The 25,335-nt window shown below is 42.3% G+C and overlaps 1 protein-coding gene across 25 annotated transcripts in view; it reads right to left on the reverse strand.

Annotated features, from left to right (window-relative positions):
• Window positions 1-25,335, reverse strand: part of LRRFIP1 (LRR binding FLII interacting protein 1) — a 110,544-nt gene that overhangs the window by 16,670 nt on the left and 68,539 nt on the right. For 9 of the 25 annotated variants that reach the window (XR_005820882.1, XR_005820886.1, XR_005820894.1 and 6 more), the window contains 6 exons: window positions 8,678-8,710; window positions 7,295-7,420; window positions 6,990-7,061; window positions 4,255-4,425; window positions 3,206-3,298; window positions 726-867 (listed from right to left, as the gene is read on the reverse strand). Coding sequence is in view for 2 of the 25 variants with exons in the window: in XM_040560905.1 (XP_040416839.1) it covers window positions 726-867; window positions 1,340-1,432; window positions 2,616-2,708; window positions 3,206-3,298; window positions 4,255-4,425; window positions 6,990-7,061; window positions 7,295-7,420; window positions 8,678-8,710; window positions 15,729-15,806; window positions 18,535-18,600; window positions 19,557-19,601; window positions 23,742-23,798 (1,069 nt within the window). In the remaining 23 variants the exon portion in view is untranslated. Of the gene's footprint in view, window positions 1-725; window positions 868-1,339; window positions 1,433-2,615; window positions 2,709-3,205; window positions 3,299-4,254; window positions 4,426-6,989; window positions 7,062-7,294; window positions 7,421-8,677; window positions 8,711-15,728; window positions 15,807-18,534; window positions 18,601-19,556; window positions 19,602-20,836; window positions 20,939-23,741; window positions 23,799-25,335 lie in introns of those variants that run through there. The other 16 variants (XR_005820879.1, XR_005820881.1, XR_005820890.1 and 13 more) reach the window with 5 other exon arrangements.

Below are 25,335 nucleotides of genomic sequence, written 5' to 3' on the forward strand. Positions count from 1 at the left end.
AGCAGCAAGAACAACAAATGATTTCCCTTTCATTCCACTAGTATAGTAGCTCTCTGAGTGATCATTCATTCTAACTGCCTAAGGAGGAAGTTTTTTTTTTTGCCAGCCAGATTTCTCCTTCCTAATACTATCCATCTCACAGTCATGTTCTTTGAATTTAACGGCATTATCCCTGTTACAACGAGTACAGATGTGGAAGTGGTAATATTAACTGCTCAGTAGTACTAGATACCAAAAACAACGAATTCATGCACTAGTGTTTTTTTAACAGTGCCCAGCACTGTTCAGCAAACATTGATAGTTCTCAGGTATATAAATGAACCAGCGTACAAGTTCTTTATGTAATACTGAAATGTTTTTATTTTGATTCTTTAAGATACGTGCAGAAAAATATCGAGCAACAGCAGGACAATTTTCAAACTCAGGGTTTGAATAGTAATCTGAATGATTGCTACTTATCTGTAATATGTAGTATTTGTATTCTCGTCCTTTGTCACCTCCAATGGGGGAATGAAGTTTGCCTTTGCAGGAAACTGCACAACATACTTGGAGTGATAATAAATATCAAGCAGAAAAATGCATATGTGATGTGATGCACAAGTGATTCGACAAGTAGCATGCTGCGTGATGTGTTAATTGTCCCACTAACAAATGCCCAAACTCCAAGCAAAGATGAATGAGTAGACAGATGGACAGAAAGATAGGAAAGGATATACAACACTTACCTAACATCCCGTCCCCTGCTGTCTTTAACGCCTGTGCTGTGCCTTGAACAGTTTTGGAAGAATCCAAGTGTCTTTCGTTATCAAGTATGTCAGACGTCTCCCCATTGGTAGCTACGTCAGAGTCTGGGATTATTCCATGTTTCTACAGAGAAGCAAAAGCAACGCTTTAAAGCCTGCTGCTCAATAAGAGCAGGAACTGTTCAGATGTTCTTGTCTTTGACATTCTGAATAAACAATCACTTCGATCACTCCATTAAAAATGGCTGGAAGTCAGAAAATAGCACAGAATATTACAGTTCTCTGATTAGCTAGCATCGCAGAAAGCATGTGATACCAGCTCTTTTTATTTATTTTTAAACTTAAATCTGCTGCTTAAAGTGTTCCTCGGAGACGCGTCTCCTATAAAAGCAACAATTTAATACTGAATATAACGGTCTATACTAAGAGCTCACAGTCGATAGATATTAGGGTGAAGGACTATCAGAAAATTCCCGAACTGGCAACTTATGAAAAGAGAGTCCTTGGTACTGAGCTAGATTCAATTTTTCTGCAAAAATGTACAGGAGGTAAAAGTCAGCAGTTAAATACAAGTTTTTCTTATTCCTCTTGCATACCTTCAGTTGCTCCTTCAGCACAACCACTTCACCTCTAAGGTCATCCCGCTCACTCCTTAGGGAATCAAAGAAATCTTTCTGCCTCTCTAACGCCTGAGTTCCCAACACAAACAGAGGGCGAGGAGATGTGAAGAAAGGAAGGAAGACAAGTAAAGAGCATGAAAAGCAAGTGTAAACAAGAATGAACAGATTTAAGATATTCAGGGATTCATGGAAGTGGCATGTGTGAAAAAGGTAAAGTTCACAGATTAAAGGATCGAGCTTACATACACACAGATAAGCCTCAAATCCAAGAAATTCACAGCTTATTCAATAATCAGGCAGTCCCAGGACTTCCTATTGAAGACACTCAAAGCCCGAGCCTTCACGAAAGATCCTTCAAAGGAGGATCCACTTTCCATTCTTATCTGCTGGATGAGTTAATTCATATCCAACGTACACGCTGAATACACAAGTCCCACGTGCTAACAGAAGAGCATGAAAGCAGGCCTGACATTTTAATAGTCTATTATGGCCTGTTAATTTCATGGGTTACTGTGATAGGTGCAGCACATTTCAATTAACCAGAAAACTGCCAATAAGCTATCTTTAAACTTTGGGATGTATCATGTGCAAATGCAAATTTTAGTACTGAACCTCCTGATATTTCTATATAAACGCACAGTAACTAAAATCACACACTTTAGTTTCAAATTGCTAGAAGTTACTGGACATCACAAACACGTATGAACTGCCAGATTTCTTTCCCCTTCTAAGTTCAGAAAGTCTTCAGTGTTTGTTGTTGAAAAGAAAGCCATGCTTTTCTTTAAGAGTGGGTTTCCATTTGGCTTTGACAGGAGGTGGTGGGAAAGGATGAGAAACAAGAGAACATTAGAGACTCTCATCCCCAAAGGCCATAAAGAGCTCTGTTACTTCTTAATCACACTCCAGTTTCTGCTCAGTCTGCAGATTAAATCTGAATAAGCAAAAAGTCAGTGCTGATGGAATTGCATTACAAATAGCACTTCCTTTCTCAATATAGCATACACAAATGGAGCACCACAGCAGATAAATTATCCCAGGTTTTGAAATCTGACCAGCTGCTAAGTTTTTCTTGGATTTTATATTATTGAACAAGGACAAAGTTTACTATTTGCTAGTTCACTGGTAATATACTAAGACAGCCACACCAAGCAAAGCCACTGAGGAGGATTTTCTTTGTGAGGTTTTACAAAAGCAGTATCAGCTCAAGAACACAACACCACTCTGAACATATTTCAGGAGTTGACAGTCCTACCCCTATTTTTTTGTCTTTCCACTCTATTGTCTCCTGAAGATCAGAAATTTCCCTGACATAGCTCTGCTGTTTCTGTTGCAGCTGTTGGATTTCCTGAGAGACAGGAGCAAAAGAAGAAGACAGAAAGCAGGTAACAGGTTAACAAAGATGGTCAAGATTGCAGTGATGCCAAAGAATGAAAAAAGTCAGGTGCTGAAGTAAAAGGTTATCTACGTGCACAATTTCATGGTTTCTGACATCTCAGCTAAAGCTACACTTCTGAAGACAACCTTACTATTCAAAGATGACTTACGAAGTTAGATAGTTCCATGTTTCCTCTACATCTCCACTAACAGCTGTTGAAAACACAGCTTATTTCACATTATGGACAATGCAAAAAGGAAATCTATCTTCAGATAATACTTATTAGAGTCTTATTTCTGTTAGTCAGCTCTAAACCTGTTCGGCCTGAAACACGAGTATTTCTTCAGGCGAGAAACCTGAGTAGGGAATAAAATTCTCTACGCCTCACCTTCTACACACCTAACTGGGAACACACCAATCAAAGAAGTCATTAAACAACAACAACAAAAAAAGGTGAAGTTACTTACTGCAAGCATTTCTTCTCTTTGCTTCAAAGCCTCTTTGACTTCCATGAACTGAAACTGCAATATGCTATGAGCATGCTTCTCTCTCTCAAATTCCTGTGAATGAAATATTCATGAAGTTTTTATTGATCAGAAATAGCACCCAAGAAAAACACAAGAAATAAAGTCCTAGCACAAAGAAAATGCTTGCCACAATTCAATTCCTGAATATGCTTCTAATTACAATCCCAAAAGAATACTTTTTTTTTTTTTAAGTCTGTTTTGTCATTTTTCCAAGAAATTATTATTCCCCCAAATATGGAAGTGACAGACATCATTTAGGCACTTTCACAATTCAAGCAGCAGGCTGCCAGTGAATGGCTTATACACCCAAGTCCTAGTGACTTCACAGAAGAATGGATGGGAATGTAACCTGCTCTCCTGACATAACGCACTAAACAAGTTAGGTAGACATTTAGGAGTTAAACAAAAAAAACACTACCAAATCTTCCAGGAACTGTGTGTTTCACAGTGTGCTATAGTGAAATGTCCCCAAGCTGAAGAGCCGATTCTGAGAAGCTAGCAGGCCACAGGTTTAACACCAACTCACTAGGTGTTAGAAATGTTGAATTCACATAAAACAATTCAGCACTCAGCCATGTAGCTGCCTGAACTATGTAAGCTGCACAACTCTATTCTGAAGGGAGGTTCATGCATTAAAATACTCTGGAAGTAAAAAAAGGAATCCTCCAGAAGTCACTCCGAACAAAACCTTTGAATTTACTTCAAAGATGGAATATCAAAGGACATATGATACTATCAGCATAACCTTACCATATAAAACATTTCTTTAATTCTTCAGAAATTGCTTTATAAAACAGACATTTCATGAAAAAGTCTGTTTGTATGATCACAAACACATAGCGTGCTGCTATTCCACTCACTTTAACAGCAACTAAAGCAACAACTTATTAAAAATCTTGAATAGTAATTTGTCTGGCTCCTCCCAAAGGTGTCTGGCCCCCTCCCCAAATCCTTCACAGTTCAATAACATGCCACAGCTAAATACATACTTTACTTTTTTCTTCATATTGCCTCCTGGATTCTGCCAGCTGTTCTTCTAACTCTAACAGGGCATCCTTCAGGGTATCTACTTGGTACATGAAATTTGTTTTTTCATTGTCTAATTGAGCATTTGACACCATAGCCTTTTTATATTTCTCTTCAACTTCGGCTAAAGAGTCCTGCAAAGAATAAACATCCACAGTCAGAGGTCAGTTATACACACTCTGCCAGCCAAGACCTTGAACAAGAAAACAAAGTGCTAAACCACAAACCTCCTGAGCACTCCTGCTGAAACCGGTGCTAATCACGTGCAGGAGAGCCTTACCAACTGTCCCAAGGTGAGGATAACCTCCCGTGTGTTCCCACAAGCCTTCTGGTAACAAGCAAGAAACCTTACCTTAGGATGGGTAAAATGCTTCCTGTTCTCTGCCGCTTCAGCTCCTGCTTTCTCAGTGTTTTCTTCCTTCTCCCTCCTCCCCCTGCCCCTGCACATTGGCAGCTCAAAGCAGCTGCTGAAGATGATAAGTTGGATTTTTTTTTTTTTAAAGGTAAACTGGCCTTGATTTAAGATCAGTTTAGGTAGTGCATCATTAATGAGCTAGGCTTTAACCTAAGGTGGTGTCCTGGTTTCAGGTAGGACAGAGTTAATTTTCCTCCTAGTAGCTGTCAACGGGTCATCGGTTAACGGGTGGTGAGCAATTGCATTGTGCATCACTTATTTCGTACACATTATTACTATTAATACTATTATTATTATTATTGTTGTTGTTATTCTTTTCCCTGTCTTAATAAACTGTCTTTATCTCAACTCACAGGCTTCACTTTCCCGTTTCTCTCCCCCATCCCGGAGAGGGAGGGGGGAGGGTGAGCGAACGGCTATGTGGTGTTTGGCTGCCAGCCGGGCTAAACCACAACAGGTGGTTTAGCAGCCAGCTTACACAAATTTCAGGGATCCTTTCAGAGTGAGGTAGGAGACACTAAATACACTAACTCAGGAATTAGGATTTGCAGTGAAAGCTACGGTTTTTGTGACCTGATGCATCATTTTTCATTAGGTTTCCTATATCGCATTCCCTCTTTACAAATTCACTCTAAGAAACAGCTCCCATTGCCTTGAAAACCCTCCCCATCAACGTGAAACGAATGTAAGATACTGAGAGGTTTGTAACAACAATGACAAAAAGCTCTGGCTCATCTTCCATGCTGTGCAGTCAAACTTGCACTGTTTGATTTTAAAACAGAAATAAAGGACGTACATAGGCAAAACAGTGCAAATAGGCAAACATGTTGATATTTCAGTTCACACATCAAGCAGTTTCTCTTGGGACTTCAGTAATATTAGAATGATGCATAAAGTAAAGGTGAGAGTCATATACTTCCCTTTCCTTTCCATAAACAGAACAGCGGATGAGAGTGGTGAAACTATCACAAAAATTAAGTCTGAATTGGTTTAGTTTATATTTCTATTGACAAATAAGAGAATTTGTCTTTGGACCTGTATAAATTCATGTCCTTAAACACAAATTGTGTTTTGGTGCACTTTCCAGCTCAAGGATGAGAAATATTAAGCACAGGAAAGCAGTCAGAATTTGGCACCAGTGGTGGGATTAAATCTCAGAAACAAGCTGGAAAGGAAGTATATGCAAATAAGAAGTTAACTCCTTCAGCATGCTAAGTTTTGTGTTATTAGCATCAGGTTCCATCACAATGGGTTATCCCTGGACATTAAGCACACTCTTTTACTCCAAAGCAAAAACAGAATTAAAGACCACCTTTGAAACCCAATGTGGCTTAGGTACAAATCACCACAGAAGGCAGGTTAAGGGATGAAAACCTAATTCTTTTATGCAGCGTGACTATTTTACTACATCTGCTACACACTGATCGGGGGGAAAAAAAAAACAGGCTTTACAGAAAAAAGGCCAAATTACTCTTTTTCCATTGACAACTCTTAAGACGGCAATAACTGCACCTGTTGCAGGACTAAGCTGATGACACAGTAATTCACACCGATAAATGTTGCATTACATGCTTGGTATTACCTATACCTTTGCAAAATTAACTTTTCCAAAAATGTTAATGCTAATGCTGTTCCTCACTTAGCACATGATGTTATGCTGCTGCATGGTTGTCACACCAAAATCCATTTATGGCTTTGTGGAAGTGCTAAGAGCTTCCCTCCTGCCGGCTGCTGTGAGCATTGGTTGGCTTTTCATGTGATGAGTTTTGTTACACAACATTTTGTTACAAGTATTAAGGGTCTTTTCTGTGATCTAAAGATGAAACCTAAATGACAGTCAGTGCTGCACATGTGCAACTTTCCAAAGGCACGCCAGACCTTTTCAAAAGAAAATATAAGTAGAACATCTGAGCTTTTAAACTCATACGATTTTTCATGGCACTGGAGGCCACGTGTTTTATTTCGTCTTTCAATTTTGGGAGGTTTCTTTACAAAGCAATTTAAAAGATAGCAATTTGAATTTGCTAGCAAAACAATAACCTTCTCAAAACAGCAAGACAGACATGCAAGAGTAATCAGCCGTCTTTCAGTCCACACTTGGAAGCACTGCTCACCACAATCAGACACCAGGACAGCTACTTTTCCAGCTAATGAAATGTTTTCACACAGTTTACAACCACCCCAGAAGAAAAGCATGCAAGGTCAGTTCTAGGTCTCACACTGGCTCTGTGAATGTTTAGCTGGTGTTAATTACCACACTTCCACTCTGCAGTAAAGCAGTACCTTCATTTCTTTCAGTCCCTGCATGTATTTGCCTTCTATATCCTGAATCTGGTCCTTTAACTCATAGATATCCTAAGAGAAACGGTGAGAAAGGTGAATGATGTCACTGAAACTAAGGGACAAAGTACAACTGATACGGAATTATTCATATTCGAGGCTCTCATTTAAATATTTCTACCACACAGGTTAAGCAGTCTGATCCTAGTCTGAAGCCTTGCCAGACGATGAAATTTCTTGGATAGAAGCTTAAAAAATGCCATAGTTAAAAGATTCCTAACAGTTTGTGCTGGTTTTAAGAATCTCACCTTTATTTCTCTAATAGATGCCTCCGTATCTGCTGAGATGGACGTATCCCCACTGCCTCTTCGTGAAGATGTCCCACCTAGAGAAGCTAATGTAGCTGCTGATAAACTCGAGACGGTCCGTGCTCCCTAGAATCACACAGTTTAAAATAAAACGGTTGTAATTTTTTTCCTAGATATATGGATTTAAAAAAAATAATACACATAACATAGGCTGTTGACCTACTGATATACACAGATGACAAAATATTAATTCTGTCTTTGGCATCATGAGTCGTTTCAGTAAAGCACGTGATGTGGATCCCCAAGGTTCACCTTGTGCATCAGCAAGACAAAAACCAACCAAACCAGGAACAAAACCAAAAATGAACAACCCAGACCAAACTAAAATAGAACCCAAACACCCACATATCTGTACATCTTCTAGATTTCAATGGTATAGTTGTTCCTGGGAGTTACATTATTTCTGTGTTAGCTTCAGCAGTCCCAAAGTAAAACGTGAGGAGAACAGCTAACAGCAATTGTTATCTAGGCATCTAACACAACCAGAGGCAAGCCTGTGGCTTTTAGGTCATCCTCATTCCTAGTTGGTCTCTGGTGCCACAGAAAACATTAGAATTCAGCATTAACAACAAACCCAGAGGAACGGGAGCTGTTGCTGCTCTGCTCCTGCAAGCTCCTCAGCAGGGGAAGGTTTAACATCAGGCCAGAAAAGAACCCTTGCACTTCCGAATGATACAAGCTTGATTAAATAACCTCTTAGGAATACGAAGACTCAGAAGATCGAGATTCACCAAGGGAAACCAATGAGAAAATCAGATGTAAACACTTATCTTTGTAACAGCAGTTTGCACGGCTTAGATTTAAGTATTAATTCTAAATTAGATAAAATCTTTAGGGGCTTAGTATCATCTTGCCAGATACTTTTAAGAACTTGCATTATTATATTTTGTGGACATTTCTTACTACTCTTCAAATTCTTATTGCTTTCATTTGTATTTATTTACTCTGCAGCAGTAGCCACACTGTTTTTAGAGTACTGAGGGTTCTGCGTGAAGCCAGTTTCTCACTTAGTGCAGTATCACTTTGGTTTTTTTTATTTGTATGCAGTACTACAATTAAACTCTACAAACAAAACCAGTATTCACATGGCTTAGCCTAAAGCAACTTCAGTCAAGTGCTGCTGAATGTCAGTTATAACTTCTGAACAAACACATAGGTTTAAAGTTCAATAAATGTTGCAGTAGAAGGTCTGACAATTCAAAGTTTTGCGCCACAGTAGGCTTCCTAGAAGATTTCTGTAAATTCACTGCAAGTTCTACCTAACCTTAAAAAAAAATAAAAAAGCAGCACTTTTATCAGAGTAATTCACAAGATCCTTCTTACCTTCTCAAAGTCTTTTTCTGGCCTTTCCTCGATCTGTAAAACAGAGGTTCAGAAAGAATTGTTAGATAATAAAGCACAAGAGAAGGTACTATGATATCAGAAGGGGAATTCCTAAAACCTTTAAGAGACTTTTCATTAGCAATCTCTATCTGCTCAAAAAGCAGCCAGCAATGTCCTGGCCAGCACTTCAGGGCATAAGCCAGGACAAATCACAAGTTCCCAAGCAGTACATCGCTCCCTGGAATATATGCATTGATGAAAACCTATGAGGTCTGTAAGATAAGACAGAGGAACACATTTTTCCATATCTACATCATAGTATTTCAACATTAAGACAACAGTTGATCTGTGGGTTAACAATGCAGGCATATAAATCCTAAATGGACGTGAACTCAAACCCCCAAATCTTTTCCTCTACATAAGAACAACTGTATGCTATCTTCGTGTTGTTTTTTTTTTTTTTTATGAAAACTTAAAACTATGCCTCAAAAGAACTCGAAATAGCAATTTACTCAAGTAAGTAGAGAGATCATACCATTGTTTAATTGAAGGATGCAGAGGCTTCCAGACCAAGACACCTTCTTGAAGCTGCAGTTTTATGGACCTTAAATAAAATCAGCTACCTCTGAAACCTACCAGCATGTCCCTCCCCCATTCCCAAAAGCAAGGCATCAAGCTCGGTTTGAAGGACTGTACTGCACCTGCACTGCTCCCAAAAGGAGAAGAAAAAAATATGAAAAATAAGGTCTAAAGCTTAAGACTTCCACTAAGTGTTCTCTTCTTGTGTCAAAGAGCAACTGACTTCAAGCAAAGATCCCAGCAAGGCCAAGGCTGCAGAAACTGGCCCCGAAGTCTCTGTGTGGGACCGGTGCAAAGTCTAAATAAACAGCCAGTCTGTGACTTCGGCACTTCCCTGGAATTTACTGATTCAGAAGACAGATCCTACGCTAACACTGGCCAAGGAGAAATAAATCAGAGCCAAAGCGGGATTTAGGAGCACAGAAAGTTACCATGAATCAAGACAACTTCAATGCTCAGAAGAGAGAGCAAAAACCACACACAACCTGGGCATCTCTTCAAGATGCTTTCACAAAACACTTTTAAAAACAAAAGGCTTACCCAGATCGAGAGCCTAAGAGCTAAGAAGAACAGTGGTTGTGAAATGACTGAAAAACCAACACGGGTCTGCTCCAGAGGAAGGCAGGGCATTGCTGAGGTTAAGTTCACACATTTCATTTGAAAGAACACTCAGAAACCTCCATCTCTTTCCAATCAGTTAACATTCATCATTTTTTCCCCTTTGAATTATACAGAGCAACGTGTGGATGACCCTACTTGTTATGTGGCACACTGCCCACAGTACCCTATTATTTCATGCCAGACAGCTCCAAGTGGTGGATTTGGCAGCCTTCTGGCCCTGCCAAATACCAGGTGGCTGTTTAACAAGAAAGTTGTGGCAGTACTAATATCGGTGTATTACTACAGAACAGTGTACACACACACACAGGCCTTTATATCCAGGAATTTATGCACAGCCTTTTGAAAAGCCTATGTTATGGGTTTAGGGCACAACTGAAAATACTTGCCTTAAATTATTTGTGGAATGTAGATGTAAAAATGTTTTTGATTAAAATAATATCAAGATTTCTTCTCTTCTTTATTATCCATCACCTGAGTCAGAAAAAAAAACTTCCATTTACAAAGGAGAAAATATTAAAGTTACTGTGTTAAAAGATCTGCACACAGTAGGTATTTTTACTCAGCACTCATTACCACACCTGTGACGCCTGCTGCACCTTCACTTCAAAACAACCTTTAGCAGTTCTGAGGATGCAGTCATTCAAAGGTATTAAGTGACTTTTAAAATTGGTGTGCTTTCAAAAAATTATAGGTTTCATTTTCCCCAGTGATGCTCTGCTACACGCATCTATTTGGTGCCACAAAACATGCATTTCATTTTCTTCTCAGAGGAAGAACCACTGGTGATTTCTTTCAATGTTAATGTTTAAAAAATTGACCTGTTTTATATAGCTTTCATTCTGCTCTTTCTTAGATTAACGTAGTGACAGCATCGCTCCACAGAAGAGAGAAATTGTGCTCTCTTTTTCAGCCACCAGAGGGAACCCCAGGTTTTCAGCCTTCAGCCACTCTCCGAGGAGCCCTGTGGCATCTGACCCAGCAAGAAATCAAAGAAAGTTCACGAAGAAATGTTTATTTTTATTTGAAGCCACACAAAATTATGGTCCAAAATGTTTACCTTCCGCACAAACATGCGATAAGGAATATTGTAGCAATTAGGCTGAAAACAACCTCTCTGCTCTCACAGTACTAAGCGTAGCCCTTAATTCGTTTTCCATATCAAAATCTAAAGGACTAACAGAATACTTGCTAGAAGAGGAAAAATGAAGAGGAATTCACCTAATGATACACAACCTTTAATTTAGAGAACATCGTCCTTTTGCATTACCTTCTTCCTTGCCAACAATTTGGGCATTTTGTACTTTGGTGTATAAAAATGAAGGTAAAGGATACAATTTTCAGAGGAACTCCGGCATGCACATCTTTGTTTTGGCAAGGGTACTAGGTTGCTCTTTGCAAAAATAAGTACAATGGGATGAGTTCAGCCTCTTCTGAAAGTTTTTCAGACTAAAACCCGAGCCATGCTGCCGTCACATCAGCACTATCAGAGGCTTACCGCAGCTGGAAATTTAACAAGAGCAAAGGAATCCTACAAGTCTATATAAGGCTATATTGCCTATTTTTCCTAGATAATAAAAACATTTTAGCACAATGTTTTAAAAAGTATTTCTCCCTACTCCGCGGGCAGGTTAACCCTTGAGGCTCTTTTCCACTAGGGGATTACCCAGGCCAAAATCTGACTCTAGCACCCCCTGCAAAGCCCTGACACCCGGGGACAGTCCTGCATTGCATCCCAGCTGCACACAGGAGAGAGAAAATGTGGATCTTGAAGTCAAAGCAAGAGTCAGGACTCTAGAACACATTGTCTAGCTTCCAGCCTCCTAAAGCAAGCTTGAGGGAAGCTAAATATGAGATTGTTGCTGCTGTGCAGCGCTGCATGCGTGCTCCAGTACTGGAACAACTTCAGTGCATGGCTGTCACTGTTCAGTTCCAGAGAGGATCTTAACCCGAGATCAGCTTCCTCAGAAAAGCAAGGTCTTTGTTGTGACATATTTAAGATCGTTTCCTGCTCTTGAAATGAAAACTTGGCCCACACCACAGAAAAGTTATTGCAGTGGATAGTGCTGAGCAGAGGCTGGTATCTGCAGAAATGGGAACTAAAAAAGCAGCACCGCAGGCAGCCTGGCAGCCTACATAATCACAGTTTTACCCCTTTGGTCAGCTTGGCTGGAGCACCCAGCAGCACAGGGCTCCTGTGTGCTCTCCCAGTCACAAGAGCCACCTTAACGCCAGCAATAAGCCTTTAAAAGCCAGCAGTGAAATACACTGCTGAACTTTGTCAGGTCTAAAGTGGATTTGTCACCTGTATCCTCAGCTAAGGGACGAGTGTTATGCCGAAGCTCCTTGCTTAAACAAACTTATCAGTCGCCACAATGCAAGGTAACACCGCAGCAAATCCTCGCTCCAGTGCTACAGGATACAAGCCTAATGTAAATCTTTACATTATGACTCTATATCAAATACAGAAATGCTTGCTTTTTGCTACTGGCTTACTGACTTAAGGAAAAAAACCTCCAGCAGTTCACATTAAAAAGCTCATCTCAGTAGCTCAGGCACAAAGTTTACCTCCATCTGTACAGGAGGGAACGATGCTGTTCTCAGTAGTCCCAAGATATGCATTTAATAGCAAGTATAATGCTTAAATATTAAACTTGACACATCCACGTATCTGCTATAGGTGCAAAGGCAGCAGACAGCAATTACTGGTGGGAATAATGGGAAAAATGTTTAGGCACTGCATCAAAAATCAAATGGCAAAGTTGAGGCAGGTGTATTTACATGTTGCGTTTAAGCATCTTCCTGGCCTTTACTGTACTACAAACAGCACAGCACAGACGAGAACACAAGTCAGCAAAGCTGCGTGCAGCAGGTAGGACTTCTGGTCATTAAAAAGCTACAGTGACAGAGGGAGAAACAGTTCTGAAAAAAAATTTAAGGGCTGGAGTGACAGGATATCATAGGCTTTAATTTAAAAAGTTAGGCTGAAAAGTTCTCTGTTCTGTACATCTAATTTCTCATGACAGTTAATCAAGCTAGGGAACTGTTCAGTTTTGGTTTTCTGGGCCATAATGCCCACAAACAAGAAAGTCATTTACCTTCAAGTGTTAAGCACTCCTAATTTTTATTACAGTACATAGAGTTTTTTTAAACTATCCAACTATCAAGTGACATAAGCTTGTTGGGAATCCAGCTTTTTCAACCCAACAGATACTCCCCTTTCCTTCCTCCTCCGCCAGCCCTTTACGAAGTAAACTTGGAGTCAAATCTCTAAGTGTGTAAATGCCAGAGGATATATAAAGCAGAACCATGAAAGCATATGGCTTGATATATCAAGGGAGGGAACAGCTCATTTTTATGGGCTGGCGATATTAAATACTGGTACAGACCAAAACAATCACATTTTTCCACTCAGAAGTTATTGTGGTTGTCCAAGGAGGTCTTTATTCTTCTTCTAGGCAACCTGAGCAGATGACATTTTGGGACTGTGTGAGTGGCAGCGATACACTGCTAAGCCAGCTGAGAAGACAGGGCTCAATTTCAGCACCCTCCTGCCAAGACCGAGCACACCACTGGAAGCGTTATCAAAACGCCTTGAATTGTGTTCAAAGGCAAGGCAAGTGATTCCTTGCCATGAGTTACGGGAAGAGGCACTGCTTAGTATAGGTGGAATAAATAAAAATGGGAGTCAGGAGGTGCTGCAGTGACCTAGTGCAGTAACTCGGAGGTGGCTTCGCAGTGAAGCTACAGTGGCTGTAGGGTACCAGGTTCATGCTGCCTCGTAGGAGGAGGCAGGGTGTCGCTACAGCCCTGTACCTTTTGGAGGATTGATGTCTCTACAGCCCTGTGCCTTTCAGACCTGCTGACGTTAACGCTCTGCCCCTCAAGGCCGCAGAAATAACGGCAGCTCTTCACACCCCACCATAAAGTGCTGATTAAAAGAAAGAAAAAGAAAATAAGGGTGCCTGTTGTCTCCTTGCGGCCCAGACTCAGCTTGGTGCCTCTCCCATTTCCGCGCTGACACAGCCAGCCTTCCCCACCCACGTGCGTGCAGCCAGGCCAAGCCGTAAGCACAGAATGACACGACAAAATCCCCTACAGCTCCCAGAAGGGGCAAGCTGCATTTTGTTCTCACCACAAGCAACCTGCACCAATGACTCAGGCTGAACACAAAACACACAGAGTGGAAGCCAATGTTAATGTAAAGGTACCCAAGTCTTATACTTAAAGGTCTTTAATGAAATAAATCCCTGGTTATTCTAATTATTTTTTGCCGTGGGGATAATTGAAATTCAGTTTGCAAGGCCATTTAGGAAGAACTTCCACGTTCTGCCTTGCGGTACAGCTGAAGATACATACTGCAAGAACTCAGAGCTCCCTCAGACGCAGGGACTAATTAAAATATTGATTTATTTTTATCTCACCAGCTGCCATATGTTACCTGATAAAAATCCTGAAAAAAAAATTAAAAAGCAGATGTACCCTTGCCTTTAAGGAAGACCAACGCTTCAGCGCTTTTCTATCAGTTCCATTTGCTTTTGCTCAACCCAGTTTATTCAGCATCTTTCTCCCCCAAAAAGACTGGGCTTGCTTGATGGGCTGAAGGCTTCCCTGCCCGATGACAAATGTGACGGGGGACATCTGATACAAAGCAGCTTGGTACTGCGGACCGGGTGTTACTGAAGAGGAACGCTCTGGATTTCCACGTTGCACCTTACCTTGCTGCATGCTGCCATAGCTTTGGGTATCCAGATATTCCTCTTTAATTACTCCTCAAGGCAACATTTACAGCACTTAAGTTCCAGCTCCTCAGCAAAGCAACCACCGCAATGGGACGTTATGACTAAAGAGGCACATTGTGCGTGCTAATTTATGAAATAGCCCTCTTCATCTCTTCGTATCTTGGGGATGTGGTAGGCAATCCGCAACAGGTCCCTGGAGAACCACCACTTTAACGCTTCACTACAAGGAAGGCTGCTGGGACACTTGGACACCTTACTGAAACAGTGCAACACTTCAAAAGGCACTTTCTAGGGAAGATTAACTTGTTATAGACCAGTTTATTGTAAGCTGCACGTTTCCTGTAAAAGACAAGCTACTGATAGCTGTCGCCACGCTATCAGGCCTTGCTCTGAAACTAAGAACAAAATATTCAGAGGTGTAAATGCCTGAATGGAACAAGAGAAAACAGCAATACACCACTGAAAAATAGAAGACGAGTGCTTTCTGTCAATAAAAAGCAGGGAAAAAAATCTTGTCTTGGTTACCTACAGTCACAGGAGCTGGACAAACCTTTAGCATCTGTGCCCTGCTCAGCCTTGACTGCTTGGGAGTTCACGATGCTGAGTCCGACTCCCACTTCTAGCACTTCATGATGCTAGACTGTGGCGCCTGGTAAGCTACAATCCAACAAACATGCTCAGATCCAACCTCCGGATAGCCCTGCAGCAACACCACACCGAAATACTGCTGAACAGAGAGAAACTTGAAGGCTGAAGGAAGATTTAGGGCTTCCTGATTTTCACAGCCAAGTGACATAGAGCACTACCCATCAACAGTGTGCAATCTTTTGCACAAAATGCTTGCCAACATACTTTAAGCTCAATAATTTCTACACAAATACCTGTGTTTTTACAGTAGAGGTACATTTCAGGTCCGTGTGACTGCTAGTTTTTAAATTCCTTTTTGAAATTTCTCATCTGGTTCATCCTTCTTTGTCCCTAGCATAGCCTAGATAGCCCAATTAATACAGCAAGAAACAGTCTTATGAGCGACAGTGACCTCTTTCTACGGAAAAGACCTTGAAGAACAGAAATTAAGCAGTTTAGGAACAAAAGAAAATAGAGGAGCTCACCACCGGACTGGCTCGAGCAGAGCTGGCTCTTGAAGATGCCCGAGATCCTGACCCAAGGTAGCAGCTGTACTCTGAAGGCTGCCGCAGGTGAACCAGGAACAGCAAGCAGAGAAGAGAGAAAAGAATTACGATTGGGAAAGGAAGCAAGAGAGGAGTTAGAGCATTGCATCTGAAGTTAGTTACGAAAATGGTTACATGCAGCTGAACAAAGGAAGAGCAGTTAAAGGTCAGAGAACAGACACTTCAGATGTTAATTTAAAAAAATAAGGCAAGCAGTACTTCTAGCTGATGGACCAAGTAAAGAGCTTTGATTTAATACAAGAAACAGCAGAACAAAGAGTAATTTTTATTTAAATATCTTAAGATAGCAGTCACAAATCAGAAACCTCTCAATTGCTACACAAAAGGCTCGATCCTACTACTCTGCAGGACCGTTGAGGTTCTCCGGTGAGCCTTCTTCCCGTTCTTCAACATTGCACACATAAAATAAATCTATGCTCTAAAAGCCAAAGCAAAAACCATCTCATCTATGTCGTGCTTAGAGTCCAAACAGAGCCCATCTCAGAGACTGAACACCCTCCTGACTTCACAGCACCCGCAGCCCTCCTCTGCTGCCAAAGGAAGCCTTTCAGTCCTTACAGGCAAGTATCTGACCGGTGGGACAAAGCAGAGCGGCTGAGCTGGGGCTGACAAGGGCAAGAAACGCATACACGCTGCTCTGTTTCCTGAGGTCACAACACGGTGGGAGCAGAGAAGGGAAATGAAAGTTTAAAGCATCAGAGAGACAGCCCTGGGACTTATCGTGGCAGTAAGTTTAGAACCACTCCCTGCATTTTCACAGGCGTCAGAGCAGCAGCTTCGCAATCAATCTTGTGCTTAAACATATTTTATAGAAAAATGCATGAGCTTTTCATTTTGATTCAGTTTGATTCATTCAGAACAGACATGAATTAAAAAAGTCACTGGATGTTTACTGGACAGGTTATTTTTCCTATTACTGCTACCTCAAGGCAGTTGTGAATGTAGCCTTCACAAAGGGCCATGTCAGTGCACCAAAGCTCGCGCAGAACCTGGCACGGAGACAAGGAAGGAGGCAGCTTGGGGCCAGGAACAAGCACGAGGAACTCCTCAGCAACTTCAGCTGTGTTGCTGATGACCTCGGTGAGCTTATTTCAGTCATCTGTCTCTGAGACATGACTACACTGTGATCTGAAGACCTCTCTTACTGCTGTTATGTATTATCTTACCCTTTTTTAAGGTATCTTCCATTGAGCTACCTGGCCGCTACGGGAATCCCCCAAAACTCCCCAGCTGCCACAAGACACCCAGGTCCCCACCAGCTACTGGAGGACTGATTCAGCATCTTTAACCACGCTAAGAAAGCAGCACATTATAAATGAAAATTAAGCTTGCAGTACCAATAAGTGGTACCAGAGGAAGCAGGACATAGCCCTGGCTGCAGTGCAGCCACCAGCTCGGTTCCTGCCACTGGAACAGGAAGGAGGGTGACTGAGCCCCGTCCTTAGCTCTCCTGCATCAAGTGACATCAGCTCCACACACCTGAGCTGCTGAGCTTCACATCGGAGCTGAGAATAAGCAAAATTTGGCCCTGTGTCCCACAGGTCACCCCTTTTTTCAAATCAGGGCCAATTCAACTTGAAGCCCCTCTTTGCCCCCTTTGAAGCCACGAGCTTGTGACCTTAAAAAAGCCACAGGCAGCACTGCAGTTCCCTTTGAGGCAAAAACCTCAGAGCCCAGCTCTTCCTTGGGCAGACACCAGGAGCTGGAAGAGGCTGCACCGTGCCCAGGCTCCAGAGCATCAGGGGCATGGCAGTGGGATGGGGAAGGGGAGCAGGGACCAGCCTTCACGCAGCCTTCCCTGCTCAGACCACTGACAGGGGCGGGAAAAAAGTCTTCAAACAGCTTTTGGGCTCAGAGCCCGCTGCAAATGATTTCTCCCCAAAGCAGAAGCGAATCATCTGGGCCTCTGAGAGACTTATGGAAAACACAGGAAGACAGCCCGTACAAACACAGAATTACAACCAGCTCAGCATGGTGTAAACGGCAAATTCACGGGACTGCAGGCTGCCAAAACAGCCCAAACAGATAATTATCAATGAGTTTTACAAGACAGCCAGAAACACAAGGCACCGCTGTGAACCAAAAAGCAATGTGGAGCTTCAGATCAGCAGCAGCACACACGGCACAACTCATGAACACGGGGCTTAGGGAGCATTCTTCAAAGTTGGTTTCCTCCTCCAAGCTAACAAGTGTAACTTTTTTTTTTTTAATTAAATTAACATCACTGCTTTGTTTTGGGGGCTTTTTGCTGCTCAGGTCTTGGTGGTTTGGTTTATATCCCTCCGGGATATAAACCCCAGTGACAAAAGCAAGCAAGCCGTACGTTCACACGGCTCCTGCACTTCAAGTTAATGAAGCAGCACTGGGGAACTGGTTCCTTTTTTAACATACATAAATCCCCGTTTGCAGAAGACAAAGTCTCAGAGAGGGAAGGGACTTTCCAGGCTCTTTCCAAGGTATTTATCAGGAAACCAAAGTGAAAAGGCAGAGCTGAGCTGCCCTGGCTGCAGGGGCTGGGCTCTGCCTGCGCCATCCGGAGCAGGTCTTGGCAAGGCATGGGTCAGGATTTAGGATCTGATGATAACAGTGCTTGTTCCTACAGCAGGCTACGACCTGTCACAGGCCATCTTAAATGCTCCTCAGCCCAGAAAAGTCTGCGTTCTGTTAAAAAGGGGTTACTGGAGGACAGAGACACGACAACAGGGAAATGCAGAAAACATCTTACAGCACGAGAACTAGAGGCACTATACCGACGGCTCCCACTGTAAACGCTCTCGTCATACACAGACGCCTACAATTAAAAGACAGAGTCAGAACAGGAGTGGAAGACCTACTTTCTGGTTTTGCAAATTCACAAGGTGCAGGGCACGGGAAAATGAACAGCATGTGCAAGTACGGGGACATCGCCCGCATGCAATCGCAAGCACCATGCAAGTGAAGAACTCACCGAGCTGAAGTCAGCGAGCTGGGGAGCTCCGTCAGGCACGTGCAAATCCCCAGTGCCCCCCCATCCATCACACCATCATGCATTTCCAGCAGCTCCTCCACTCGCCGGTTCAACAGGTAACGTTACCTCTGACCAAAACGGCGACATCAATTCTTAAGCTGTTGAAATGGGTTTGATTTGCATTTCTGGAGCTTGTAAAATATGGGAAAAAACTTATGCCAGAGGAACCTCACTTAGTAGCCAATTTACCAAATTCATATAAATGGAGGAAGATGCATATTTAAGACAGCCATCCGCCTCCAGTTTACCCTGCAAGTGTCTGGCTCGGGAAACACAGAGGGAGGAGGAAATTCTGCCTTTAAGTGGTGAGAATTTAAATGAGCTTCTCTCAGGTTTTAAGTTTGTACAAGAACAGTGGAATTTGGCTACTCAAGTTTTGAAGCAGATCGTTGTTAGTTGCTACACAAGCAGAAAGAATTGATGTTGCCTCTCTCTGGCCTGCTCCTGTTTGCCCTGGGTAGTATGCCAACATGAAGGTGAACGTCTCCATCCAAAGAGAGATCTGCAGGAGCACCACACCTCCCCGGGCACTGCTTGCACAATGCCAACAGGAGTAAAAGGAAAGGGTCAGCAAGCCCCAGTCTGTACAAACAGCATCGCACACGTGCACTCGGATGGATCAGACAGGTGGCACCAGTGTGAAATAAATGGGTCCAACGAGAACAACAGAGGTTACAACGTAGGCATGGCTGAAAGTGAGCAGCTTCAGTGCTTGTGTTTAGAGCAGTAGCACGACAAACCCTGTAACTTCTGGCTGGCAGGGCATCGCTGTACAGCAAGGAGGGCTGAGGAAGACAAGCACAAAACTGTTTTTTTGCGTAGAAATGGAACATAAAACAGGAGGCCTAGAGCAGAATTAACAATCCTGGTAGAAGACTAGGATTAAAACACTACAACAGAAGGAAACCCAGTATAAAGAATATTAGTCAGCTGTGCCATAAAAGCATTAGATCTCTTCTCGCACAGACTAAGAATACCAAGCAGACGTGTATTTCCTACAGGAAGGGAGGACACCACGGTATACAGAAACACAGGAGCGTAATTTCATTGTAGGTTAAGTTGTTATCATCTCCGACACATTTGTGTGCAGCAGACAGGGTGTTTCTCCTCACTTCAACCAAAGGCAGAAAAAGAGCTACATGCACAGACAGAAAGGTTTGAAGATACATATTGTAAGTGCTCCACGCAGCTCTAAGATCACCTCTTGCAGATTTTGTTATTGACCAAAAGGGCAGAGAAAACCCAAGTTGCTCAGGACCAAGTTACAGATACTCAGCTCAGCACACCATACCCCAAGTGATTTGTTAGTGCTCATCACTTGCAAGGTGCAGGGATTCAGGTTGGAAAGCACACACGGTGCTGTAAGTATGTGCAGGCAATACTCCAGCAGCAGTGCCCGGCTTGCAGGGGCACGTTCCCACAAGCCACCCCGATCCCATGCCGGTGGGGACCCCATGGTGGGCCTGGAGACACCACGGACCCGATGACACCATGGGTCCAAGGTCCCCCATCCCACCAGGCAGGACAGGTTGCACAGGCTCCAGCCACATGCAGAGGACAATCCAACCTCACCAGTGTCTTTAAAGCTTTGGGTTTTTCCTCCAGCTGTCTGTGATTTGCTTGCTTGTCCTATCTTAACTTCCTTAAGCTTGCCTGACAGACAAGGTGAGCAGAGAAGTTGCCCCAGATAGAATAAGGAACTTGAGTCAATTTAGATTTCCCTTATTTTTTCCAGCCCAATTTAGGCCAAAAGCAAGCAAAGTAACTGTAGGAAAGGGAGGAGCACCAAAGGAAAACTTTCCGCCCATTTGAAAATGGCTTTCCGTTACTCGCTCCAACCCTAAACAAAAGGTCTTTTTCAGTTTGGGGATTTCTTTTTTGGTTGTTGAAGTTTTATTAAGAAGATCTACAAAGACTCTTGACAATTGGTCCAGATTTGCTCCTAAGCACAAGAGGTTGTATTATCCAAATGAAATCAGAACAAGAAGTCCAGGCCAGGTAAAACCAGGGGGCAACAGACCAAATTTCCGTTTTGGGAGGAAGGCTGAGATGTGGAAGCATAGCCAGTGTTGTGGAGGCCCAGGTCGGGATAGTAGGAAGCCTGCATTGACAACAAACAAAAAACCTTCAGAACTCAGCTTAGTAACGCAAAGGACTTCAAACTCCTTTAACTGGGGAGCAAAAAGTACATTAGGAGCTTATAAACAGCAAGAAGTCAGTCCTCACTGATGCAAAAAGAAGATAAATGCATTAAGGAAATTGCTTTAAAGATATGAGGACATGTGAAAACCACGTGCCCTTTCTATTTGTAAAGTAGAGATTTCTTTACAACAGACAGAGCCTTCCTCCATCCCTACAGCACCTGATGCACAGGATACCTGTCTGGTTTGTCTTCCGTTGAAGGGTTCAAAGCCTCAAGCTCCTTCCTCCCTTCCACCACTGCAGCTCATAAGACAACATGCTGTAAGGGGATGGTTTGGGGGGGCTTAAAAGATGGGCATGTTCTCCAAAACATGGATAGAGTTCATGGTAACTCGAGCTAAGTGGAGCTGTGCTTATCAGCATACTTCCAACGGCTGTTTGACTTCAGTGTCTGTCTGACAACACCTGTTTTTACAAACAGGTAAACTGGGAACGTCATCTTTCAGGCATCATTCATTCTGAACTGGATGCACCATACCTAAAAAAAAACCAGGTTTCTGCTTTACAGGATTTTTTTTAGGCAACAATATGCCATGAACAACTTAAGTTGCCTTAAACATCAATTTTTAAGGTGCACAGATATTCACATTTGCAAACCAAGGACTGTTTTCAGCAAGCCCTGACCGACCCCAGCAGCAGTACTGGAGGTGAAGCAGACATCAGCTCCGCTTCCAAACGTGGGAACTGCAGCAAGCTACAGAAACCTCTTTGCTCTTGATGCTGGATGTCTGCCACTGCTGGCAAACAGATGTGTGGATTAAACACTACACCTGCAGGTAAACAGGGAGGATGGGTAACTGGTCAGCCTCAAAAAGCTAGATCTCTTCCTACCTCATTATCCTTCCAGTGACGTAAGACTTTCGCTCAGAAAAAATCTGAGCACACTGTCCTGAGCTTAAAGAAATGATTTTCATTCCTACCTAGAGAGCCTGTAACCTATGCACAGGGTGTTGCTCACTTCCAAGGAATGAACCCGTGATCCTGCAAGCCCTAGGTACAAAGGCAGACAGATCGCCAGGCACACGTTGCTCCATTTTTCTAGAAGGTTGGAAACAGCTTTGACAGCAGGCTCAGCGATTCCCAAACTCTAAAGCTCTGCCTCTTCTCAGCTTTTCTGTTGTCACTTTGTCAATCTTAAGTGAGGTTTGGGGCTTTTGGAGAGAGCAGTCCTAAAGGTGAATGTCAGCCAGACCAGCAACAACTGGTTTGGGATTTTCAGCTATTCCAAATCACCTCTAAACTCTCGTTCACCTTCTAAATGAAGATTAACCTGAATTACACTTAGTAATGAAAACAAGGAGCTAACGATGCTGCCATAATTCTGCTCTACATACAGTTAAAGCCTCCACACTACAAACCCTAATGCCAAGAGGATTTTAAATTATTTCAGTGGAAACCAACCCACTTCTTTTCCCTGGATGACTTTCCTACAGACATTTTGCTCTTGAGCAGTATGCAGAGCTCTGGAGTATGTCACCAAGGAGTAAGAACACCGTTTGTCAGAAGCACTGCGCAATAAAGTTCCTTGAACTCAAACAGTTCAGCAAGAGTGCCAACAACAGGACACGCTGTTTTCTTAAGAGCTTAAGCAACAGTATTTCATTTTCTCTTAGCCACATACACAAGCTAAATGCACAAAACCATATGGAAGCACAAATTAAATGGACATAAAGTACACAGTCCCGTTTCACTATTTATACAAGTGCCCGTGTAACTTCACGCTTACCAAGTAACCCATTGAAACCTGCTGAGACACTTAGCTAAATGAAGTCTTATAAAAGCAGTTTATTTCCCCCTTGAACACAGAGCTTCAGTCTGCATACCCTTAATATTGCTTTCAAAGTCTTGATAGCATAAAGATCAACAGGCTCCGTACTGTAGCCTCCTCTGCCAGGCAAAAAGCCCAGAGCAGTTCCCCTTCCTGCCCCCAAAGAGGCTATGCTTGAAACAGCACCTTGAAAGATTTTGCCCATAACCTGACATTTCACAGAGCAGGATAATCAGTTCCTGTAATTGCCACAAAACCCTTGTGCTGGAACAGAAGGGAACACCGTGGGCCACATGCGTGCACCCAGTGGAGTTAATCATTAAGCTTTTTTCACGGGAATATTTCTGGAAATGAAGCACATCAGCGGTGCACAGCTAAATAGGAACACCACCGCTGGCTGTTCACCTCCGGGGGAGCTGCCAGAAACCCTAGGATGCGGTTTATAAAGGAAAAAAAGTATTGTGTTAAGCAAACTTCACATAAACAACATGAATTTGGGGAAAATGTTAAAGCCAAAGTGCTCTGTGCATGTGCAATACTCCCTGCGGCTTGGGAGCCCCAGTGCTGGAGCATGATTTGGGCATGTTGCAGGAGCTGGGAAAGTCACTCGTTCACAGCACATGGAAACCCTCTGTGCCAGGGTAATATATTCAAAATATCGAAATATTGCTGGTAATCAAATTTGGGTAAGGCTGAATTGTGACAAATTAAGCAATTCTGGCTTCCAAGTCCTATTTGTACCAAACTCAGATGTCTCCCACCCCACTTGTGGCCTAATTTTTTTATTTTTTATTTTTAAAACAGCTTATTGCTGCACCTCTGTGTCTGAAATTGCAAAAGCCACAACATGCAAGACAGGCAAAACCTGCTTTACCACAGAAAAGAATTTGCTAATTAGATTTAATCCCATTAAACAGCGCGATAGATTGTATAGCAACATAAATCAGCTACTAACCCTGCTAGATTTTCTACTCTGGGACGATCCATACACGTCTTCCTCATAACCATTAGTCTGTCGTGGAAAGAAAGGAAAAGGAAAAAAAGAGAAGAAAACTGATGCAGACCCCAAAGCCAGGTTTTTGCGATAGCCATCAATTATGAGGAGCAAAGGCAGGGACAGAGCTTTTCAAAGATACACCAGGAACAGGAGAAGTGCAGAACTAGGTCATGCTTTCAAACACGAGGATATGAACATTTGTCTGTTGCTATCTGTAAGCCAGCCAAAAATGTCAAGGATACTCCTGCTTGCCTTTTTTGACCCTTTTCTTTCTTCTTGTTAAGAGAAACTTCTGCTTCCCTTATTATTACAGCTCTATAACACCTGTACCTCTTCAAACTTTTTGGGGAAGGGAACACAGGATGAAAAGGGAACACTAGGGATGAGAGGATAATAAAATACATTTAAAACTGTAGTTACTAATACCTCTGGCAGCTAAGCAATTAAAAAGCAGCAGATTATAGCTAAAAACTTAATTTTAAGTTTATATGATAAAGAAACTCAGTTTAGGAGACATACGATGCTACATGAAATCTTCTTTTAGCTTTCCCAAATCACATCAAAATCAACCCCAGCCCGGGGGGGTTAATTTTCCATCTGCCACATCCCAGCATTTCGTATGGCAACCCACAGACCAACAAGGAGTTTTAGTTGGTTCAGCTGTCCTCTGCTGTGCTCAGCAGCCTGTTCTGTTGTCATATGTGAGTTTTCTCTGAACATAGGAGACACAAATGTGCTCAGGAGGAGTGATTTACAAGCAGGGCAGGATATTTCAAGTCAATAAGAGCAGGGCAGCAGGTTGGGAATAAATAAAAAAAAAAATCAATACAACATAGATTGTTCTTAGTCTGGAAACACAATGTTTGAAGAAGTGATTATAGACCCAAAATACCTCAAAAGATAGCATTAAAAGCTCAGATTTCTCAGCCAAGTCCCCATCCTGATATCACTAAACAACAAAACCTGGTTTATTTAACATTAAAAATGAGCAAGTTCTCCATGATGTTGTGTTTTGTTTGTTTAAAGTGGAAATTTGATTGGAATTTCTATTCCAAGTTAAACTTAAGTTTAAATTGTATTGTATTCCTGAAATGAAAGCCCACTAAGCCAATTACGAATCAATTTTCAAGCAATACGTATAAATCATATGCTACACAGTGGCTTTCATGAAAGAATTAAACAAGTTTAGAAACCCCCTGAGATGCAAGCTCATAAGACAAGGTCTGGACAAAGCTTAGGATTCTCCACTGAAATGCAACATTGGTATCACAAATGGAGGGGCAGTGCCCAGTTCCCATCTTCCAATGGTCTGGAAACACTACTAGCCATCCTACACAGCCTAGGTTCTTTCCTGGCTTTACTACCTTCTTCAGGCTGCACCAATCTGTCTAATGCTTTCCTAAAAAATGGTTAAAACAGTGCCTCAGGAGTTGAAGACAAGGATGCCAGCCCCACGTGGGCTGATTACCACCGCCGTTCCTTTTGTTACTACACTGAGGAATTAAGTTCATCTTTTTTCAACAAGGCAATCTTGACCAAATGTAACCTCTTG

This window comes from Cygnus olor, chromosome 6, assembly GCF_009769625.2.
Source record: "Cygnus olor isolate bCygOlo1 chromosome 6, bCygOlo1.pri.v2, whole genome shotgun sequence".
NCBI classification, from domain to species: domain Eukaryota; kingdom Metazoa; phylum Chordata; class Aves; order Anseriformes; family Anatidae; genus Cygnus; species Cygnus olor.